The sequence below is a fragment of the Cynoglossus semilaevis genome, chromosome 17, assembly GCF_000523025.1.
Source record: "Cynoglossus semilaevis isolate Cse_v1.0 chromosome 17, Cse_v1.0, whole genome shotgun sequence".
NCBI lineage: Eukaryota > Metazoa > Chordata > Actinopteri > Pleuronectiformes > Cynoglossidae > Cynoglossus > Cynoglossus semilaevis.
The window spans coordinates 9,225,088-9,247,161 of record NC_024323.1 but is presented as its reverse complement, the minus strand read 5'-3'; the positions used below and the strand labels follow the sequence as shown (position 1 = coordinate 9,247,161).

Genomic DNA, 22,074 nt, shown 5'->3' with positions numbered 1-22,074 from the left:
TGATGTGAAGTGATTAGTTTGACCAGATCAACAGATGAATAGCGCACTTGTTAAAGTTGTTACAAATGGGAGGCAGTAAGACATAGCATTGTCTATGAGGAGAAAGACCAAATAAAATACAAATGAAAATCATTTAAAGTACAAAATATTTGATATTGTCCAACGGTGCTGGATGAATGAGGCATGAGGTGGAGAGTGTGGGACGTGCAGCTCACAAAATGTGGAGCAGTGAGCAGCAGCAGCAGCCAGGTCAGATGGCATGGGAAGTGGTGGGTTGAGGGGGCAGCAGTTTTTGTGGGCAGGTGTGTGTGTGTGTGGGGGGGGGGTACAGTAAGGCCAAAGGGTAATGACAATATCCTGAGGCCAGTCTGGAGCAGACTGGGACCAGGACTGCAAACCAAACGTTACCTCTGCTGCTCCGGCAAATAGACAGAGCCACAGGGCTGTAAAACGTAGGCAGTGTCAGTCAGACAGTCCCCAACAAACAAACATATACATAAACAAACCAAAAAGAACAGGAGCACAACCAGTTCAATCCAGTTGAAATACATGTAAAAGAGTTAAACACAGAAACAAAATAAGGTGACAACGAAAGGCTGTGGCGACTAATAGACAGATACTGAAATGTCAGATGTAACAGACAAATGTTTGACACAGACCGTGACACAGACCAGTCATTATCTTAAAGACATGCTTCATTACAGAACAATATACACCATCATATTTTTTTTCTGCTAATGTGGATATAATTTCCGGTGTATTTTGGACAATCTTGGCTCACATTAAATTGTTTTCCTAATTATCTTGAAACATATATATTTTTTATCTTTACCTCTCAGGTAAATGTATCTTATCCATAAAACACTGTCTGACATATAACAAATATTTTTTCCTTGAAACAACTCATACCCACATAGCAAAAACATAGCAAGTCGAGTCCGATACAGAAGCTCTGTGACCCATTTTCTGTAAAGATTTAGAAAAATCTTGGTGGTAGACACGTATCGATGTTCAATGTTCATGTCTAACTGTAGCTACCTGCCAGAGGTGTGTCTTGACGACTGGTGTCCCAAATGAGTGCTGTTTTAGCTGAGCCCACAGCCAGCAGGCCAGACGCAGTGGGGTGGAACTGCACCAGCTCCAGTCTGTCCTGACCTTGTTGCAGAGTCACCTCTGGACTGTTGGGCTGCTCCATCTCTGGGTCACACAAGCGCCACAGCTTCACCTGAACACAAAGGAAAAAAAAGAAGACAATATTCAATATGTGTTGCAACATAACTACATATTCATCCACAAGAAAAGCAGAAGTGGAAAATGACCATGTAAGACATTCTAACACTGCCTCTGTTACCTGAACTGCAGCTACAGATTTCATACCTGATCTCAGGTACAAAAAGACAATGACATTACGTTGTTTTGTTAGCAACACGCAACACGCTAATTTGTTGTTGCCAGAAATATTGAATATGATCCTACTTGGAGCTCACCTTTGCATCTGCAGAGCATGTTGCCAGAAGATTCTCATCGAAAGGAGAGAAGTCCATGTCAGTCATTAAATCTGTGGTAAATGAAAACAGAGGCATGGGTTTTCAGCATTCTTTAGTGCAGTGGCTTTCAAACTTTATTTTTAGCAGTGCTGTTTAATAGTTGGATTACTGTTTTAACTGAACCAGGGAAATAAAACTACAAGTCAGTGCAGTTATTCCACTGTGGGAGTGAAAATGACTCTGTAAGGAGGTTTGCCCTGCGCTTCAGAGTAAGAGTGCCAGAAAACAACACAGCATATAATAGAAACAACATAAGTAAGTAAAAGTAAACACTACCAGAATGGCAGGAAACGTGGGCGACGGTCCACTGGCCATCTGATCCTGGTTTGAGGGAAGACAGACCCAGCATTCCTCCACCTGTAGACACAGGAAACATGCACTGTACATACAAAGACAAATACCGACATCTGTCTGTCTTCGATTGGACAGTTTCTGTGCATACAGAGAGAAATATATCTGCACTTTCAGGTCAACAGGATAGGGGAAAAAAACAACTTGACCAAAAATACATATTTTTACTTTCTAGTAGTGTCATGGTTGAAGGCATTATCATTATCTGCAAATAAAATATTTTTCTCTAAAAAAAAAAAAAAGACAGACAGGCAGCACATCTGCAGCCTCACCAGCCTGTTCAGCCTGGAAGACCACCAGTTTGGAGGATGCTTTGATGTGGTTCCCCTGGCAGGAGAAGGATCCAGCACGAACATTGTTGATCCATCCCTGGATGATAAAAACAAATCAGACAGAGCATTTAATTAGATAGATAAGGAAAACCCTGCTCAAAGTATCGACTCGTGAAATCTGTGAAATTCATTTGACATGTGCAGGCAGGAACGGACCCGTTAGATACACAGAAGAATTCACAGTTTATCTGATTTATTCCAGCTCAAGAGCTCTCATGACCCTGCTGCTGTCACAGCCACAGTAAAGAAATACACTGACAGGAAGGAGAAAAGAGCCAAGTGTTGAGGAAGAGGAAGAGAACAAACTCCCTGCGTTGCACTGCAGAAAAACTCTGAAAAACCTCTTTCATCAGCAGAAGAAACACATGCTCGGACACGTGCTCCGTCCCTGTACAAATTCCTGCAAAACTAATAATCTTCTAGTATGAAGGAAATAAAATTACTACAAAAATACTACTAGATGTACTATGAACTCACTTTGGGAAACACTGCCATAAGGCCACAGTAATAAACACTATCCTCTATGAACAGAAAAGATCAATATCTACTCTGTTTTGTTAGACACTTTCTACTGTGAATCAATGCTTTGACCTAGAACTTAGCCTCAGGCCTTAAGGTCACTGTTTCAGCACTGGACTTAAGCAGAGTTATAAATAAATAAATTAATAAATTTAATAAATTTTAAAATTCATCAATGTTTCCACAACATCATGTGCCCAATGTGACCAATAGCAATATTTCATTTTAGTGTCTTTCTGAATGCGGGTCATGTGATAAATCTGACACTTGAGCTTAGTCACCTGAGCTTAGTGATACATTTACTGATGACAGTGGATTTCACCCTGATGTTTTTATGGTCATAAAATGTCATTAAATAATAATAAGAAGCTGAGTTTTTAGTTCTCAGCTGTCCTGCACCAGACTCTGGTTTTCTTCAACATCTGTCCCATATATAGGAATATACGTATATATGTAGGTCAACAACAGACCAGTGATCAAAACATCTTAATGACTTCTTAAATAACGTATAACAAATCATTACCCGTCTCAGTGGAGCAGGTAAAGCCTGACAGCACACTTCACACACATGCAAGAGACAGAACTGAAATGGACGATGATTTTTATATACAGTATACACTGTGCAGAGAAAAATCTTTAAGTGCAAATTCTGCAATATATAATATAGAAATAACACTGCAATCCATACTATAGTACTAACATTTCAATATATACATTGAGGTTTCTACCACACAAAGAATTTATTGTAATTCCCTGCATGACTAGAACTGTCACATCCAAACTGAATCTCCTGCTATGCCCCTATGAATGGTTACTGGAACGACTACAATACTAAACACCTGCAGCTGCAGACCCTGCACTGAGATTAAGATAAGACTAAGATAATCGTTCTCGCTCCCCAAGTATGTGCATGCCACAGATTTTACTGCCTGGCTTTAAAAACAAGGAAGATGGGTTATGTAATGCACCTGAGCAAAGAAAGCTGCAGGCACTGCAATTTGACACAGATAGATCCAGAGGAGGATGACTGAAAAATTCCAGCTCTCTACTCCGGTCCAGATTGTCAGACTCATTATTGTCAGTCATTGACTGCCGCAAAATGTGCGTGCAGAATAACGACAGCAATAAATGCATCTGTGACATAATGTGATGTAAAAACAGATGAAACAGGGGAAACACACTTTTTCTTGCTTTCTGCAACAACAAATATAGGTTAGCAGCATTATGCAACCACATGGCTCATATTTTTTACTCATAGACTTTAGTAAGAATCAGGGATGAGAGTGAAGATTCGCATGTTCTTCTACTCCGCTCAGCTCTGCAGCTTTCCACATACAGGAAGTTGAACATCTCTCACAGCCAGATAGAGAGGCAGGCGTTTCCCCCAAAACAACACATAAGAAGCACAGCTTACATGTAAACCAATGCTAGCGTTAGCCAGAAAAAAAGTGTTCCTTCCCGGTCGTACACCAACTACTCACATCTCTCTTGGCAACTTTCGGGGTGGTGTTTTTGAATTTGGAAGTCTTAAATCGGTTCATGTTGCTCTCTCACAATGACTTTCGTGTCTTCCGGGTGCCTCACTGTGTCGAGCTGGTGTAGATTGCCTGCACACGGGGCTACTGCCACTACAGTTGACAGCTCCGGTTCATCGAGTTGGTGGACGCTCGGTGTATTCACCGAGGTTGTGCGATTGGGCGGCGTTGTGCTTTTTTCACACAAAGTTACTCGCCGTTCCTTATTCGCAATTTTAAACCTAAGTTATTGAATTGAGGATTCATAAGAGCAGATTTGAGTTTATTCGAATTCCACCCTATAATATTTTATTTCCTATAAAATATTATAAAAATATTAGAGAACTGTGGTTGTCTCCATCTTCAATTGAGATAATTGTGTTCTCATAATTACAGCCAGCAGGGGCAAACAGGAGTAGCAGATAGATACATGAAAGTGGAACAGCACAATCATTATTAAGAACAATGTTAGGTTCCCCTTATTTTGGTAATAATTATGGTACATAAATAATTGCCAGCTAAGAAACATTGATCCCTATGGACCAAGCACTTGGGTCTCCAATTCTTCTTCTTCATCAGGGAATAGCTCTGAGCCTTGTGATAAAGGAAAAGTGGACAACCAGAATATTATGGTTAGGCATTAGGTAGGTAACCTGGAGACCATGTTGTAATGAAAGTAGACGGCAGATACATATTTGAGGGGGGTCTCAAACAAAATACATGGTACAACAATATACTAGAGAAGACTGTTGAAAAAGAATACTCAGAATGTTCTTTTCGGAATTTAACATTTCAATTAAACATAGTCATTAAGTGAATGTGACTTTAATGTTTTGATGTTTTGGGCAACTGGGAAGATGACTTTGTTTGATACTATATGTTTGGGGTTTTTATACGAAGGAGGGAAATATAAATTAAGGATCAGTAGTTCACTAAAGTAAAGTAATGAAGGATCGCACTGTGTATATATATACATATATATATACCTTATTTTATGTTTTTAACAACTACCACACGGAGGCAGTATACATTTAATGTCGACTTGTTTCACGGACTATTGCATTATCCAATGTTTCGTCAGATTTAAAAATCGATGTATATTAAATCATATAACTTTATATAAATATCTACAAATACGACATTCTATTGTATATTTGTATCTCTTTATGTCATACAATGTATTTAAACTAGAATAACATTTTAACGCAATTATTTAATAAAAAACCTTTCAGTTTAACAGATTATTATCTTGCCACAACCTGAACATCTTTGGATTTACTCTGACGCCCACTGCGTTCCGGACATGCGCAGTGCGCGCGGTCCGGTGGATAGGAAGGAATGATGGCGTCCTCAGCTGCTCTCCGTGTCTCACGCTGGATTACAGTCGTCGTTTCCACTGGACAACATCGGGCCACTGGTGCCGTTGTCTGCGTTGGCAATGTGGGCGTCCGCGGTATTTCTACATTGAGTGCCGGGAAACTATGGCAAGGAGGCAACCATTTGTGCGGCGGAGCAGGGAAAGCGGTGACATTGAAAGGGTTGTCAGGTGAGAGCAGTGTTAGCCATATGGCCCTAGCTAGGCTAAGCTACTGCGTGTTTTACGCAGTTAAAGACAACTGATATTCGTGCTATATATCACCTGCAGTAGCTGTTGGAATTGATTATTTTTAGTTTTTAGATTGATCACAAGCAATGTTCTGCTGTTCTCAGACTGTGTCTTAAAGGTACAATTTTGACGTTGCAAGGGTCGACCCCGTGTTGCGTTGTACCCTGTGAACTAAGTAATCTTAATTTATGCAGCATCTATTTGTTAGATGTTGCATAAATTAAGGTTGCTCAGCTCATGATGACCTCGACAAATGTGTGTTTCAATGATTTTAGCTTAGTGAAAGTTATCACTTTGGCTTTGAGGAGATGCAGGACATAGTGGTGTTTGAAGCTGATTAACAGGGAAGCTGGTTTTGTGTCATTTGACAGTTCATATTTTGCTTTTCCAGGCCTCAAATCTCCACATGCAGATTGCACACTGTCCTTTCACACAAGTGTTCCTGTCGGCCGCAAACAAGACTATTATGAGGTTCTTGGTGTGCCACGAACAGCAACCCTTAAAGAGATAAAGAGTGCCTACTACCAGGTCTGTCTCTGCCTGACACTTGTCTCCAGGCTGTCATTGTTCTCTGATAAATTGTCCTTCAGCTGATGGTGTTTGTTTTTGTCTGACAGCTGGCAAAAAAGTACCACCCTGATTCCAACAAAGATGACCCAGAGGCCAAGCAAAAGTTTGGTGAGCTGGCTGAAGCCTATGAGGTTTGTTCTCTGTGATTATGATTAGACGTGATGATGTATTTCATCATGGCCTGTTTTAACAATCAGTGTTGGTTTTAGGTCCTTAGTAATGACACAAAGAGGAAACAGTATGACACCTATGGATCAGCGGGCTTTGATGCCGGTCAGACAGGTGGAGGTCAGAGCTACTGGACCGGACAGACAAGCCACGTGGATCCAGAGGAGCTATTTCGAAAGATTTTTGGGGAATTCTCATCAGGACGTGGGTTTGGAGACTTTAACAGCATGTTTGAGCAGCCACGGGAGGTTAGTACAAGTAGTTTGTAGCCTGATGTGATTCAGTTGTTTTCTATTTCATGTGCATATAGTAAATCATTTCTGCCCATTCTGCCGATACAGTATCTTATGGACCTGACATTCACTCAAGCAGCAAAGGGAGTCAACAAAGAAATATCCGTTAAAATAGACGCAGCCTGTCGGCGCTGTGATGGTAGAGGTCACGAGCCTGGCACCAAGGTCCAGCACTGCCACACCTGCAATGGGTCTGGAATGGTACGAAAACAGACTTGCTGCTGCGCTGCATGGTGCATTCTTGTCTGTTGTGTTACCAACAGTGTGTATTCTTCCTCATCCTGTAGGAGACCGTGAACACAGGTCCGTTTGTCATGCGCTCCACATGCCGTCGCTGTCTCGGCAAAGGCTCAGTCATTTCCACGCCGTGTAATTCCTGTGGCGGGAAAGGACAAACGAAGCAGACGCAAACTGTGATGGTTCCTGTGCCTGCAGGTCAGTCACCAGGAACTATTTGATCTAGTCAGCACGTTAGAAATGCTTCTAACTTCTAATTAAACTGATCACCAAGAAGAAAAATATGTGATTATTGTTATTATTATCACAATTTAACCTTATGTCCGTCCCTGTTTTTGTTCACAGGTGTGGAGGACGGTCAGACAGTAAGAATGCCCGTTGGTAAAAAGGAGATCTTCATCACCTTTAGGGTAAGAGTCTCTGTTTGATCACAACAGAAACACAGAAATAAGAGACATAAAAGACATGAACAAAACTTGTGTGTCAAAGCCCCTTTATGACATTTCAAGTGAGGTTTTTTTGTCATGTATTTCTGTGATGTCCAGGTCCAAAAAAGTCCAGTGTTCAGGAGGGAAGGTGCGGACATCCACTCTGACCTTCTCGTGTCTGTGGGTCAAGCAGTGTTGGGCGGAACAGCCAGAACACAGGGACTTTATGAGATGCTCAACTTATCAGTGAGTGGTCATTCATCTAAACAAAACAATTAGTCACTGCATTTGGAGAATTTGGAAACCAAGCCATATGTTGTTAATTTAACTGGCCGATTGTTTCCCCCCCCCCCCGTCCTTAGATCCCTGCAGGCATTCAGACGGACCAAAAGATACGACTGGCAGGCAAGGGAATCGCTCGTGTCAGTGGATATGGATACGGAGATCACTACGTTCATGTCAAGATAAAAATACCAAAGTATGACTCCGCTGCAGTGCAGTGATAGTTTTTGTTTTTAGATTTAGAGACAAGATTTAGTCAACGACCTTCCTTTCTTAGGCCAAAACTAGAGCCAATCAGAGCTACGCTTATGCTTATAAAGCGGGATTTGCAATTTTGAAAGATTGAATCAACAAGTGGCTGTTTGGTATTAGAATAAACAGAACACAGTGTTGAGTTGGATTATTCTGTTCAGTTTTTGACGTGGCTGGACCAAACGTCTGCTTGGAAACGAAGGACAAATACTTATGGATCCTGTTTTATTTTTCTCTGCAGGACGCTGACGGAGAAACAGCGATCACTATTGATGAGCTTTGCTGAGGATGAGACAGACGTGGAAGGGACTGTGAATGGTGTTACTTCAACAACCACAGGTACAATATATTTTTTAGACCTTATTGTCGTTTCTACCAAATTCCACCAGGCATTAAAATAAAGGCCTGTTGTTGAACTATTTGTACATAAAGTATTCAGTTCTAATTCTGTTCCATATTCCTCTTCTGCGTCAAGGTAAAAGATCGTGGAACTGAGATTCCCATCGACGCATCAGCCAACAGAAACCATCATGTCACAGGAACAGAAGCAGAGACCGTTTAAAGAAGTATTGGTTGTGGATGAATGCATATAGTCCAAACCACCACATCCTTTAGTGGTTGAAAATGAAGATCAACCTGCTCCATTCCTCTGCCTGAGAGGATCCACACACACTGACACACGAGGACAATAGAGCTCAACACTCTAACTGGGAGGCTATTTAATTTGCAAAGACTGATCATTTATATTTAGTCTCTGCATGTGTGGTCGTCACTGCCCACCATAAACACAAGTACGATGCTGACAACAGAAGCTTTGTGCAAATAAATGATAGTGTTGACAGAGACTAAAGATAGAGTCACATCTTGGAGTTAGATTGAAATGAATCAGCTCTTATTAATGCTCGTTTTCTTGTCCTTTTTTGCGGTTTCCTCCTTTCTTTCCTCTCGTTGCTCTAGTTTTCTCAGTGAAGGCTTTCCCTAATTGTCATCACCAACTCTGGTCAGTTCTTACATTTAGCTGTGGTGAAAGAATTCACTTTTTTTACATGTACATAAAACAGTTGTTAAAACAATTGCTGCATAATTAATAAACTGTACAGCTATAATAAAATGAAAAAGACTTACTCTGTACAAAAGTGCACCTAAAAGACTTGAGCCATTAAAACCATACTTCGTAACAAATGATCTGCCACATTGACAGGGACTCTTGACACTCACTGGGTAAAAGCTGTTTATTCAGGAACACCAGGTGAACAAAACTGAGGTTAGTGAGATGAGGTGAATTCAAATCAACGTAAATTAGTCAAACAGCCTTTTCCACATTCATACAACTGCTTCCATCATGATTCAAGTAAATGTCCTTACACACTCCGGTTTAATACACTGGCACTGGCTTCATGAACATCAGCTCAAACATGGACGAAAGAGGAGGTTATTATTCAGCTGTTTCTTCTGGATGGGTTTCTGTGAATACTGCACATCCTCATGCAGTAGTAGTTAACACATTTCCTTTGGTACTTCGGGTCCAACAAGTTCCAAAAAGTGCTTCCAAAGTTAAACCATTACAACTTTGTTGAAATAAACGTTAAAACTTCACAGCTCTGTAAGAAGTTTACACAGCACTGCAGCATTTTTCTAGTTACATCTTGAAATTAATAACACTAAAAAAATATTTCCAGCCCACAGAGTGCACTGCAATACAGTATGGATCATGAACACAGAGCTGTAGTGACCTGTGGATGTACCATAAACAAGGGCAGAGCTGCAGGAAACAGTCCCTTAAAAGAGTGTTCATAAGTTATCACTGCTTCTGAAAGTCTATTGTTAAAACGTAACTCGTCAGTTGAATGCAACATGGTAAAAATCATTTTTAACATGCATTAGAATACATTTGAAGTACAGTATATGTGAAATATTACTTTTCATTTTTTGTAACAATAAGCGAGGACAGACTTTCAGGCAGTGTCAGAAGTGTGGAGTCTTTTATGTGTAAAATTATGGATAAACCACTGCTTCTTATTAGCAGTCAACTGAGCAGTCAAGCTAGCTTTGTTCTATGCATAGACTTTGCATAATTTTTTTCTTTGCCTTCTTTACCAAAACTAACTTTTAATACATTTTTACACTTTTCTATATGTCAATGGAATTTTTCTGATCACTGTATAGTTGCGCCTCCTGTGGCGGCCTCTGTCGGTTGGAAAGACAAACTAAATGTCCCTATTGTGGGATGAATAAGGAATTATTATTATAGTTAGTTTAGGCAACAGGATGCATCAGGGAGTTATTGTAAAGGTTTTGTTTAGAACTGGGAAAAAGCATCTCTGACACCAACATAAGTGCCTAGAAAGATGGGATGTAGAGGTAGATGGGGATGGATGGAGAGGTAGGAAGAAAAAAAAGAATTTTGAGAAGGTAAGGATGGCATACCACTGGTCCAACTGATCATCTCTCTGGTCCAAGTACATCTGCTGTCAACTTTAGCCATAACCGTTATACTAACTTGGACCCATGACCCATAAAAACGCACTTCATGTCCTTACTGTCCTCTTAACCTCCTACTGCAGTGAAAAGACCCCGAGGCCGGATCACATCAGGTACCAGGCCACCAGTCCAGCCATAGCAGCAAACCAGGTGGCAAGCAGAACTTGTCCTGTTGGGTGTTGCAGCACAGCTGTGGCCAGTTGACAAAAGTATGCGGTTCCTCCAGAGGCCGCTGGAAGAACCAACACACACAAAACACACACTTCAAACACATTCCTCATTTGTCTGTGTGCATTTATGCAACAGTGATGGGTAGAACAATTAAATACTGTAACAATAGGTGGCAGCAGATAGCTACATAGGTAAATTGTGAAACACAAACAAATGTCATACCCATTTTAGCAGCATAGTAGGGACATTTGCTGATGTCACCACCCATCGCTCCATGGACAGGCATTCCCGCATCTAACACCTCTTCCTGGATGGTTTTCCCAATTTCCTCCAGCTCCTCAAACACCTACAAGCAAAAATAAATAAATAAATAGCACATCTTTATTTTCCTACTAAATACCATATAATGGGCAAAAGAAGACAGACAAGAATTAAGATATATACAGTGAAATATATTTAAGTAATAACAGAATACAAAAAAATGCACACTTCTTTACATACACATTGCACATCACCATTTATCTCCTCTTTTTACTTTAACTGTCAATATATTAAACAGAAACACAGTAAAACACTGTCTGTGTCTGAGGAAGAAGATCTTTCAACTTTAGGCTATTAAAGACCTGACTTCTTGGTTTAATAGCGGGTCAACTCACTTAAAGAACTGTGTTCTTATGTAGGCGTAACAGGATCGTGTATATTTAAGGAAAAATTATCATTGAAAAATGAATTCAGATCACTTCCATTGTTATAACTTATTGAAGAAGAAACTTCGTCCACTCTTACCTCCATGTTAAAGTGAAAAGCTTTCACAGCCTCACTCACGATTCTCTTCTTCGTCTCCATGTCAAGTTCCAGTTCATTCATTCGGCTGCGGTACAGTTGCTTGAAAGACTTGGCACTGTGAATGGCATCAAAACAATAGAACTCCAGTCCCTCTCCTGTGGGAGGAAGCTTCAGGGCTCTTTGTGCCACCTTTTTCAGCACCTGTCCCCCAGACAAGTCTCCCATGTAGCGGGTGTATGCGTGGGCCACAAGCAGCACCGGGTCCTCTTGTCCCACCTGGTGTATACGATCCACATAGTTCTGAGCGGCCTCAGTGCAGCTGACCTGGCTCTGCCACTCAGGGCCATAGAAATACTCCAGGTCCCGGGCCAGAGCTGTATGACGGTGGAGCTCTGCAGGAAAATAGAGAGGGGCAAAGTGTGGGTGCTCCTTGTTCCGCTCAATCTCCTCCTCCATGGCCTTGTAGGTGAAGTACAGAGCCACAGTAGCACGCTGAAGACACAAAATGTTAGTTTACGATTATTGGTAATGGTCATACATGAATTATATTCCTGAGTTTACTCCAACTGACCTTGAAGAATATTCCTGATTTCATCATGTCAAACTTTCTCTGAGTTTACTCCAACTGACCTTGAAGATTTCCTTACGGATGCGACCTTTAAGGAAGTCCTTCACAAACTGTGTGTTTTCAGCTTTCTCATGGACCTCTTTGGTCCCTGCTGCTAACATCTCAGATAAATCTTCAGGACTGGAAGGCAGTAAGATGGGAAAAAAATTGCACATGACATGTTTACAAGAAACAATTACAAAAACGCAAATATTTGAGACCTGACAATCAAATAACATTTCCCATCACACCAATTGGTCACGTTCAGCTAAATTCTGTACCATATATTGCTCTGATCTGTCTTAAAGTAGTAATTTCATGTCATGTTCCTGAAATTTCTTAATTTCAGGAACATGAAATTCACCTCAGTTTTTCCTCTCTCTCTTCATATACAGGCCCGTCTCCATTGGCTGTCGTTGTCGTCTCCATTTTGTCTGATGACCTTTGTGGTGTGATCCTGTGTATAAAGTTCACCATCAATTAAAAAAATGTAGAAACCACATTATTTCAAAAGAAAGTAAAGGGATATTAAATGGTAACTGCAATGATGATGATGTCCAAAGGGAAGTTACTGTCTTTTAGCTAATCCAGCTGGTTTATGCCCCTTTTCCTGGTTTACTCAGAGTATGTTATTTTTTAGGCTCGCGTAATTTTGTTTTAACTCGAGTACCAAGGCTTTACAATACCCATAACGTTAGACAACAAAGGCCTTCTGGTGCCAACTGGATAATCACAGTATAGAATGACGAGCAGAATAACTGCTCGTCACAGCTGTGTCATTCTTTCTTTTGTCAGTGATGTACTTACATTTTCCGATCTGACCTCAAACTGAAACCTAATGTTCGACAGTAATTTAAAAAAAAATAAAGGTTACCTGACACAGACGGTTACCAAACTTGGTTTCTGTTTAATCTTTCGCACCTGCTAGCTTTCTTGTAGATATTCTCAATCATCCAGGTCATCATAAAAATCGCAAAAGCTGTTTTAAAGTAAGCCGCTGGACTCTCCTCAAGTAAGTTGAAGACGTTTGGCCTCTCATCCAAGAGGACCTGCTAACTTTACTAGCTAAGTTAGCAAAGCGACTAGCTTTCATTATAACAGGCTACAACCTCGTTCACAGGCGATTGGAAACTGCACGTACACAAACACAGGAACGCAAAAAATCTCCCTGTCATGTTTAGTTTATATGACCTAAGGCGGAAGAGTCACAACAGATTTGTGAAAACTAACCTTCACAGCACCACTGTTTGCTGAGCTGTCTTCTATAATGCCGAATGTAAATAGAATATACCGCCCCCTGTCGTCAACAGTGCTGATGACGCAGATTCATTGTTCACAACTTTGTACCTTTTACACAACAAAAAAAAATGTTGAAAATGTCAATTTATGTCACATAAATTGAGAAATGTTCCATTTCTATGTCTACCACTTTTGTCTGAAATTTTATTTCATTTGATTTGATTGTGAGATTTAACGAAGTTTTGTCTGATCAACAAAGGGGTACTACTGCACATCAAATGACAGAACACTCCTAGCCACATTGGATATCACTTCAAGCAATACCAATATCACAAACAGCACCAACTGAATTATTGTATTATTGTTTTTTTTAACAAGAATTTGTTTATTCTTGAAAGGATGCAGTGTGTGAATCTTTGAATAGCATACTCTTTGTGTGCTTGGGAGAAAGAACAAATGAAAGAACAAAGGTGTTTTACAATCAGAGGCTGCTGCTGCTTCATCAGCTGCTGAGTTGTACTTCACATCCCCCGCCCTCATTCTGCCACTGAGCCACAGGAGGTTAGTGGGGGAAAAGATGAGCCCATGAGATGATTCACCTCCCTGCAGATTGAAAAGCTGTTGCATTTACATTAAGTAGCTTTTGTCGGAGCAGTCTGATAAAGGACAACGGGGTGGGTTAATGCATTGAAGAGCGCTGATAAAAGCCAATATAAACCATCAAAGACCGATTTTTTTAAGCAACTTTGTATGAATGAAAGTTTATGAGAATATAACGTTTTACAACCTATTCAGGCTTTATCCACTTCCAAATTAAAACATTCTTTTACTTTCGTGACCCAAAAATAATAATAAAAAACACAATGACGTACAACACAATTTGTTTAAAGACCACATTTGTACAAAAATGTGTTATTAAAACTCACAATTTGTCTATCTAGCTATCATTGGTTGTTATAGCAACATGGGAAAACCCGGAAAACGCAGTAACCATAACAGTTCTCGCGAGAATTGACTATTACGACTCCGTTTATTTGTGTTTGATACAGTAGAAGTTAAACTATAACATTTATTCTGAATAAGCACAATTAGACGAGCTTTGCTGCAACAGCTGCCCCCGGTCAGTCGTTGTGTAATTTAACATATGTTATTGGAAAACGCAAACATGTGGATGCAGTGTAACTTCCGCATCCGTTTCGACTTTGTGGATCAGCGGGAAAAGTTCAGTTGGTTTTAAAGCAGGCAACAGTCGAAATCAAGACAACGCGGTCCATTCGGTCAACATATGGTCGAACAAAGAGCTCGATTGCAACCATCATGTCCTTGCTGTCCTCCGTTGAACAAGCTATTAAATCATGTAAAGCTGAACAAGCCAGGATCAATGAAAGTATTCGGCTCTACAGAGAAATACTACAGTGCTTGTAAGTAAATTACTATTATTTGTAACTCGCTCTATAGCAAGTGGTTTTCTCAAGATATATGTAACCTGACTATGTATAGGCTCGCATTTTTAATGTGATTTGCCAGCACTGCTTTCCGTCTGGCGCTGTGGCTTAGTTGGTTAAAGCGCCTGTCTAGTAAACAGGAGATCCTGGGTTCGAATCCCAGCAGTGCCTTTTTGTTTTTAATAATTACTTTGACACTTAAATGGAAAATACTGAATAATGTTTTTAGTTTGCCTTTGCAAACGTATAACCGGGGACATATAGGGGATATATAAGGATTAAAACACAATTTCTAGAAAACTTGGTACATTACACACTGCAGTACTTACAATATTTGACATTATTTTTACAGTAATCAAAATTTGTGCAGATATTGTACTTTGCTATTTGTAATCGTGTGCTAACTAGTTTTGTCTCTGTAGGACTCCACCAACAGCGACAGATGAACATCATCTGTTAGATCGTGCAGAGGCTGCTGTTACAGGTAAAATGACCGATAAGTGTAAAATAAGACTCTAAAAATAAGTCAAAAAAAGCCTAGATTTTTAATATAATGTTGAGAGGGAACTTAAAAATATATGTAGCATGATTATTTTTCACACAGCTCCTTTTGGTTTTCCCAAGATAAGCTGAGATACATGGGAGAAGTCATGTACACCACATTAAAAAAAGGATGCTGTCTGGAAATAGACTTTCTGTGTACACTGAGATTAAGCAGCTGAACTGTAACCACATGCTTTTATGCTGCTATCCTCAGACATAAATACGTCACCGGGGGAGAAGGAAGATATAGAATTGCTTGAGCGAGCACTGGAGAAAGCTCTTCAGGTCCGCACCAGCTCAGGGAAAAAGAACCCAGAGAGAGACAAACAATCCAGATCTCCATATGAACCGGACAGATTTGTTTCAACCTCAAAACACATAAAAATTCCCAAAGAAAGTCAACAAATCAGATCCACTTCAAAATTAACCAGTCTTGAAAAGAAAAGTGAATGCAACGCCACAACAACGACAGAAATGCGTGGAGGACGCTCCTCCACAGTGGGCACCGGACTCTCAGGGAACAGAAATGTGGGGCAAATGAAAAAGAAAAGCCAAAGTTCCTCAGCTAGGTTTGGGCCTCAGCAGGCTGCCAGGAAGCAGCAGCAGGCTGGTCCGAGGTCTGGTTCTCTTAATACCATCTCAACCTCACACCCACATAAGAAGACCACTAGGAGCAGCATGATCAGTTGGGATGACTCAAGCACAGCTCCTTCAAATACCCCAGAGCCTTTATCACACACAGATGAGACTGGGGCACTTAATTCTCAACCTCAAGGGTACGTTTTCACAGCGCTGACAGGGTAAAAATAATTGAGAATTAGTTTTATACTCTAAGTGTTCTGTTTGTCTTTGACAGTGGTGCCTATGAGCAGATAACAAAATGGAAATTCTTACGAAGCAAGGAAAACAGGTGGATGAAATTCACCTCTCAGTACAATCACAAAATGTTTGTGTCACTAAGGTTCCTTCTTTACATTGTCTTTAGGTTGTGGGAAAACGTTATTGCCATACAGAGGGACACTGTTCCAGGGAGAGATCACTTCCTGCACAGAATGAGAACGACGGTAAGTCTAGTTTTATGAGTTAAATTTATGACAGCGGTGTAGGAGCAGAACCAAACGGTTTTTCCACGATTAATCATATTTAATTAAGGAACGAACAGACCTGATTTCCATAAAGAGCACGTGTTTGTGTCATACTGAGTGGGGCACTGGTTGCATCTGTCAAAAAAAATCCTAGTAAAGAGAAAAAACACGTCTCTCATCTCTATAAGTCCCATTTCTTTTTTCAAAATACATTTTTTATTTGTGATTTTTAAATCTGTAAGCCTTTAAGACGGGTATTGTCAGTGGCATTAGCAGCGTTCAGTTGTCCCAAATGTAGACGGTGCCCTCTTGTGGCTACAAATGGTATATTTTGATATGTATCAACTGATTTGAACATGGGTTTTAGTCAGAATTCTGTTGCTACTGATTTTTGAAAGCCAGTAAAAATTTCCAACCAACTCGGTTCTATTGTAACATTAATTCGTACCCATTTGTTCTTCTGACTGTTCTGCCTTCTGCTTACTCTAGTTTGCTGAAGATGTGACATGTGGTATCACAGATGAGACCAGAGCTCAGGTTAATAAACCATCCCACTCACGACATGATGTCAGCGATCGTCGTCACAGGAAGGAGCGTCATGTCAAATCAACCCTACAAGCAGCAGCAGCCGAGTCTGGTAAGAAACACACACACACACACGTGGGTCATGGTTACAGGAATGAAGAGAAGGACATAAGGGGCAAGGAGTGTCAGTCTTACAGCTATAAGAGATGCAAACACCATATAAAAACACACTTAAATTGGACCAAAATGTGTTTTTTGTTTCCTTTAATCATCCTGATTATTAATTAGTAAAGTTATTCAAATTAAAGTTTTCAGCACAGAATCACAGCCACTCACATCTACGTCCATTAATTCCATCCACTTATCAAACAAAAACATTAGCTTTTTTAACCGTTAGCTGCTTGGAGGCTAAATCTAAAAAAAAATACAAATTTCCTTGCTCATTTCTATATTTTTGCAAACTTTGATCCATTCCAAATTCAATTTTTTTAACATAATTAAATGTGTGTTAATGTGATAGATATCGTATAGACAGATATAGTGCATTAGATGTTAGAAATTCTATGACTGTGGATAATGCCACCATAATGAGGCTGCCGTCTTGGACACCTCTCCAGTCATATGACCGTCTCAGTTTCAGGAATGATGTTTACCGGTCATTGTAAAGATCTATACAGCGCTAACGAGCTCAAGTGGAAAATGAAAACTAAGCTGCAGTGAAACCTTAGTGTCAGATCAGTTCTTTCCTTCTCCTCCCCACACACACCACCGCCCACATCCCTGTGATGGATACGTTTAAAACTGTCTGTCCTGACGTAGCAAAGGGCCCAGCTATTTAAAGCTGAGGCAGCAAAGTGGAGAAAAATATTTTGGGCTAAGGGCGCTCGTGCTCCTGCTCTAAAAATAACCTAATTTTCCGTCAGAGATGGAAGCATGGGATCGATGGAGGCCAGAGGAAGGATGTCTCTGCCCCACTGGGGCAAATATTGGGATGCTTTCAATTTTACCTCTGACTGTGACGTACACAACAGAAGGAGAGCTCCGACAGCTGGAGAAGCAGAGGATGCAGGTGGCACTGCTGCAGCAGGAGATAGACCTCGACCAGGTAACTCATCTTCACCTCCTTCATAACAGTTAATGAAATCATCAGTCAGGCCTTTTTTTCACTAATAGGTTCTGGAATGAAGGTCTCACATGCTGTTTTTTTTCCCGTTTCACAGGCTTTGTTTCAGGCTCTGTCTCCTCATCTCTCATCTGTATGTCCTGGCTCTGGAAGTCCAAACCCCAGTGTTCTGAGAGACATGTACTCCCTCCTGGGTGAAGGAGGCGAACGTTTCCCTGCTGTAGTCCTGGATACTGAGCCTGAATGAACCCAGAACATACTGTGTTGCACTCTGCTGTGCTTTAAAAAAAATATATATATATAATCATGTAACTCAATAAAAACATTTTTCATAAGAACAAGTTCTTTGACCATAGGTTTCTTAACAACATAACACACAACAGAACATTTAAAGCAAAGTAAATTCCCTATAAAAATATTCAAAAATATTTCAGGTCAAACCCACTACAGCTCATGGTTTTATGTTGTTACAGAAAAAAAGACCCTGGTACAAACCTACAAGAAGACTTATGGCTACAAAGACAGTTAACACTAATCACTAGAATGGCAGATTGATCAAGCCCATGTACCCACCCATTGCCGACAGTGGCGCTCAACTCAGATGACGTAACTCTTGTCATGAACGTACATCAGTGGGTTTAGCTCCTGAATTCAAACAATTCAATAAATCACAAACTGGGGGCCAAGCGCTGACCTGGACACGCAGCAGTAAACATTTAGGAAACACAATTTGATACTGTTTGTCTGCCCTGACGTGGAGCGGCATCTCTTCACATCATTTGTCTGATTTCCATGATGTCTATTTTTGTGTCTGTTACAAAAAGATCACATTGGTAGAACCAGCAAGACATCTGTGGACTGGGAGAATTATTCACCATCATTTCCTCCACTGCCAGTGTGATGATGATGATGATGATGATGATGATGATGATGGTTTATGCACCAAAGGCCAAGAAGCCTTGTTGCCCACAGATGCCATGTGTGTGATGCCGGTTGTGCCAGACTGGGTGACAGGAGGCAGTGGGTTCACACAGCAGGGCGTGGGTGTTTGGCCTCCCGCTGCATCAACCACCATGCAAACCTAAAGCTGTTTGTGCCAAAGACAATGCACTGCCTCACTGAGTGACACAGGCAAGAACTGGTCTGTTCCTTTAAGTGTGGGAATAACAAGTTACAGAGGGGTCGGTTACTTTTGTCTCGATGAGTAGAAGTACAAAAATACCACATACTCTACGCTGTAAATAAATATCCAGTCACACTTTTGTGAGGCTCTCATGGTCTCATCACTCTTGGAGCGGTGCCAGGTCATCTCTGCAGGACTGGACGCCCATACAGTCTTGGATGAGTGTGTGTGAACGTAGTAAAGGAGGAGGCGCATCCTCGAGATCACGACTGCACTACACCACAGGTCCCAGTGGGAGCGACGCCTACGTAACACAGCCTTCCTGTGACCCGCTTACATCAGCTGCTGCCTGGCTCTGCCGGTCACAAACAGATCCCTTCCACTCCCACCAGCGCGACCCGGGCCCTGCCCAGGTTAGCCACGTCTCACGCTTCTGTCCCGTACTGCTCATGGCTCCACCTTGTCACAGCGTGGAACATTGGAAGAAATATACGTCACATTCCGCGGTGTGACCTTCAATCTCTCTCTTTGTGGCAAACACATTGGAGTGTGTGATTATAGTAAATGAAACCTGTTAAGACAAGTTTTAGCACCGTATCTTTGTGTCATGTTTTATTTGAACGCCCTTTTTTAACCTCTAGATTTTTCAAAACTGAAAGAATGTTTGAACAAGGTTGCCATGTCTGATATTTCTACGGGGCTTTGGGATTGTTTTTCTGTAAATTTACCTGAAGAAAATGCACTGGTAAAAATAGATGACAGTGGGGGGAGGGGGGGGGACTCATATGAAACCATTTTCATGCAAATCCTGTTTAGTAAAGAAAGAAAAACAGTGTTCCTTAAATGATTTAGAAAAAGATGCTAAATAAATGCTTTGAAGTATATTATTAGATGGGCTTTCTAACTCCCCTCTTTTCTCATTAGTCGTGCTACTTTTCTTTCATTCCTTCTCTTTGTCACTTTTATTTTAGCCTCAGTTCACCACAACAATTGAGTCTAAGTACAAATCCACAGAAACAGAACAGTGTTACCAAGAATCCACTCCAAAAGCTCTTTTTCCCTCCTTCACCCTGTGGTGACAAACATTCCTCCCTCTGTTGCTCATCTACAGCTGTGCTGTTCGTAGCTTTATTATTGGATTTCCTCACCGTTCCCTTGGCCAAAGCCGCCTTCAGAATACTGCATCCTAATATAGGAAGAGTTGCTCTGTACAGACAGAGGCATGTTGGGCATTTTAATGAGAACATTAGTTATCTCTTAATCTGATGAAGTCCGCCTTGTGAACATTATTGACCAGAAACGCTTTTATTTAATTATATTGGAAAAACCTGTCACTAAGACAAAGTCATGTCCTGTGTGGTATAAATACAAGGAATGTGTTTCGCTCCAAAACTACTTAGTCTCAAATTAACAAAAAAATATCAATGACCTGATATACTTCAAGACGGCAAAGAAAATCCACCATCACAATAAAAAAAATAAATCCGGTAACACCCAAGGGTAAAAACAGACTTTTGTCTGCACGCACACATTTATCCTTTCTGGTAACCTTGCTTTACAGATGTAGAGAAGGAAGATTTAGAAGATCTGGAGAAAGCCTTTCTTGATTGATTTTTTCCCCCTCTTCAGTCTTTCTGGAAGATTTAACACTTTCTTTCCATTCAGACAGAACTGTCACCAGCAGTGTGTGTGTGTGTGTGTGTGTGTGTGTGTGCGTATGGGTGGGAAACGAGTGTGGGCTCTTTGTGATTTTCATGAGTCTCCCTCTGTCACGTGTGGGAATGCTCATTAGGGTGTTTTTGTTCTGGAGTAACAGTTTATTCAATACACTCCTACAAAGCAGTGGAGGTGGGTGGTCCGAGGATCCGAGAATCACAAATACAAAATCATTTTGGTCACGTACATAACCCCCACCCTCCCTTTTTAGGGGTTCTACAGTGGCCACTGAAACGCTGCGTTCCTTGAGTTGAGAGAGCCGCGTCTACATTAATGTTTGATGTAGATATATATAAAGAGACAATTCCATTCATTCATTTTTATGTAACTCCGACGTACAGTACCTTGAAGAGTACAGTATGCAGGAGTGAAAAAGTTAGTGTCAAGTTTCTCACTCGTAGTGAAACATCTGTGAATACGCCCTTCCACTGCATCAAGTCTACAGAAAAAACAGCTCTGTGTTGTGAAGTACAGAGGGATTCCCTGCTCTGCTCTGGTCTCCTCACAGCGGCAGGTTAGTGAGTTTGTGTGTGGCAGTAAAACAAAACAATTGAAAGGAGAGTTGATGGAGAGGTAAAGACGTGGAGGAGTCAACTCCTCTCCCCTCCCCCTTCCTGTGGTCTGTCAACCCGTTTGATCAGCCCCTATATTCTCCCCGCTTCACTGTTGGACGTCAGACAAAAGACAACCAATGGGAACGCTCGGACGTCCCCGTTCTTCCCTCCCCCGGCCCCTCCTCCTCTGGTTCTTTATATCCCCATCACTCCATGCAGCAGAGTGTACAATGTGCTGCCAAAGAGCCAACAGGCAGCGTACAGAGAAACAACTGGAGAGGGAGGGAAAGAAGACGAGAGTGTGAGTGGATTGTTAGCACTGCCGTAGACACCTTCATCTCACACACTGCTGCTATTCCAACTCCAAGTTATTGGTCCAGTTTCACACAGAGCACATTCCTCTCTCTCTCTGCCTTTGCCTCTCTCCACCTCTTTCTATATCCAGGCTAGAGCTGACTACCAACTCCAACCCAGAGACCGGTGCTGCAGCCTTGCTCCAGGATCCGTCAGCCCACACCAACAGCATGGGCTGTACAACAGGACACCTCGCGTGCCCTCCTCAGTCCCAGACCTGCTC

The 22,074-nt window shown here is 41.2% G+C and overlaps 4 protein-coding genes and 1 non-coding gene across 7 annotated transcripts in view; 3 read left to right on the top strand and 2 right to left on the bottom strand.

The window, feature by feature from the left end:
• coro7 (coronin 7) overlaps positions 1-4,466 on the bottom strand; it is an 88,536-nt gene extending 84,070 nt beyond the window's left edge. Inside the window, exons 1-5 of the mRNA XM_025064370.1 lie at positions 4,231-4,466; positions 2,171-2,267; positions 1,824-1,904; positions 1,488-1,558; positions 1,039-1,225 (exon numbers count right to left, since the gene is read on the bottom strand). Of these exons, the coding sequence (XP_024920138.1) occupies positions 1,039-1,225; positions 1,488-1,558; positions 1,824-1,904; positions 2,171-2,267; positions 4,231-4,290 (496 nt within the window). The 5' untranslated portion in view covers positions 4,291-4,466. The remainder of the gene's footprint in view (positions 1-1,038; positions 1,226-1,487; positions 1,559-1,823; positions 1,905-2,170; positions 2,268-4,230) is intronic.
• A 1,069-nt stretch (positions 4,467-5,535) lies between these two features.
• Positions 5,536-9,205, top strand: dnaja3a (DnaJ heat shock protein family (Hsp40) member A3a). Its single transcript, XM_025064368.1, has 11 exons — positions 5,536-5,809; positions 6,261-6,397; positions 6,487-6,570; positions 6,649-6,855; positions 6,949-7,101; positions 7,188-7,335; positions 7,483-7,547; positions 7,683-7,811; positions 7,928-8,043; positions 8,341-8,438; positions 8,575-9,205. The coding sequence occupies exons 1-11, from the start codon at positions 5,602-5,604 to the stop codon at positions 8,592-8,594; spliced, it is 1,365 nt and encodes a 454-aa protein (XP_024920136.1). The 5' UTR covers positions 5,536-5,601; the 3' UTR covers positions 8,595-9,205.
• Positions 9,206-9,317: 112 nt separating this feature from the next.
• hmox2b (heme oxygenase 2b) lies at positions 9,318-13,945 on the bottom strand. Of its 3 annotated transcripts, none has more exons than XM_008329881.3 (6): positions 13,863-13,945; positions 12,509-12,601; positions 12,168-12,285; positions 11,538-12,029; positions 10,974-11,097; positions 9,318-10,812 (listed from the first exon to the last, which is right to left on the bottom strand). In XM_008329881.3, the coding sequence occupies exons 2-6, from the start codon at positions 12,571-12,573 to the stop codon at positions 10,685-10,687; spliced, it is 927 nt and encodes a 308-aa protein (XP_008328103.1). In that variant the 5' UTR covers positions 12,574-12,601; positions 13,863-13,945; the 3' UTR covers positions 9,318-10,684. The 3 variants fall into 3 exon arrangements, with proteins under 3 accessions (XP_008328103.1, XP_008328102.1, XP_008328101.1); XM_008329880.3 differs by lacking the exon at positions 13,863-13,945 and adding an exon at positions 13,375-13,469; XM_008329879.3 differs by lacking the exon at positions 13,863-13,945 and adding an exon at positions 13,066-13,356.
• A 244-nt stretch (positions 13,946-14,189) lies between these two features.
• Positions 14,190-18,417, top strand: tedc2 (tubulin epsilon and delta complex 2). Its single transcript, XM_008329883.3, has 8 exons — positions 14,190-14,804; positions 15,251-15,312; positions 15,586-16,147; positions 16,228-16,281; positions 16,357-16,435; positions 16,946-17,093; positions 17,905-18,086; positions 18,202-18,417. The coding sequence occupies exons 1-8, from the start codon at positions 14,701-14,703 to the stop codon at positions 18,349-18,351; spliced, it is 1,341 nt and encodes a 446-aa protein (XP_008328105.1). The 5' UTR covers positions 14,190-14,700; the 3' UTR covers positions 18,352-18,417.
• trnat-agu (transfer RNA threonine (anticodon AGU)) lies at positions 14,926-14,999 on the top strand. The gene has a single exon. It is a non-coding gene; the product is annotated as a tRNA-Thr (tRNA).
• Positions 18,418-22,074: the final 3,657 nt, after the last annotated feature.

Excerpts from the sequence above, each read along its gene's own strand:
- hmox2b (XM_008329879.3), bottom strand. The coding sequence starts at position 13,109 with ATGATGACCTGGATGATTGAGAATATCTACAAGAAAGCTAGCAG. Across the intron at positions 12,030-12,167 it reads TCCGTAAGGAAATCTTCAAG|CGTGCTACTGTGGCTCTGTA; the intron begins GTCAGTTGGAGT and ends TTGTGTCTTCAG. Across the intron at positions 10,813-10,973 it reads CTACTATGCTGCTAAAATGG|CGGCCTCTGGAGGAACCGCA; the intron begins GTATGACATTTG and ends TGGTTCTTCCAG.
- tedc2 (XM_008329883.3), top strand. The coding sequence starts at position 14,701 with ATGTCCTTGCTGTCCTCCGTTGAACAAGCTATTAAATCATGTAAAGCT. Across the intron at positions 15,313-15,585 it reads TGCAGAGGCTGCTGTTACAG|ACATAAATACGTCACCGGGG; the intron begins GTAAAATGACCG and ends TGCTATCCTCAG. Across the intron at positions 18,087-18,201 it reads AGGAGATAGACCTCGACCAG|GCTTTGTTTCAGGCTCTGTC; the intron begins GTAACTCATCTT and ends CCCGTTTCACAG.
- dnaja3a (XM_025064368.1), top strand. The coding sequence starts at position 5,602 with ATGATGGCGTCCTCAGCTGCTCTCCGTGTCTCACGCTGGATTACAGTC. Across the intron at positions 6,571-6,648 it reads AGCTGGCTGAAGCCTATGAG|GTCCTTAGTAATGACACAAA; the intron begins GTTTGTTCTCTG and ends TGTTGGTTTTAG. Across the intron at positions 7,336-7,482 it reads GATGGTTCCTGTGCCTGCAG|GTGTGGAGGACGGTCAGACA; the intron begins GTCAGTCACCAG and ends TTTTGTTCACAG.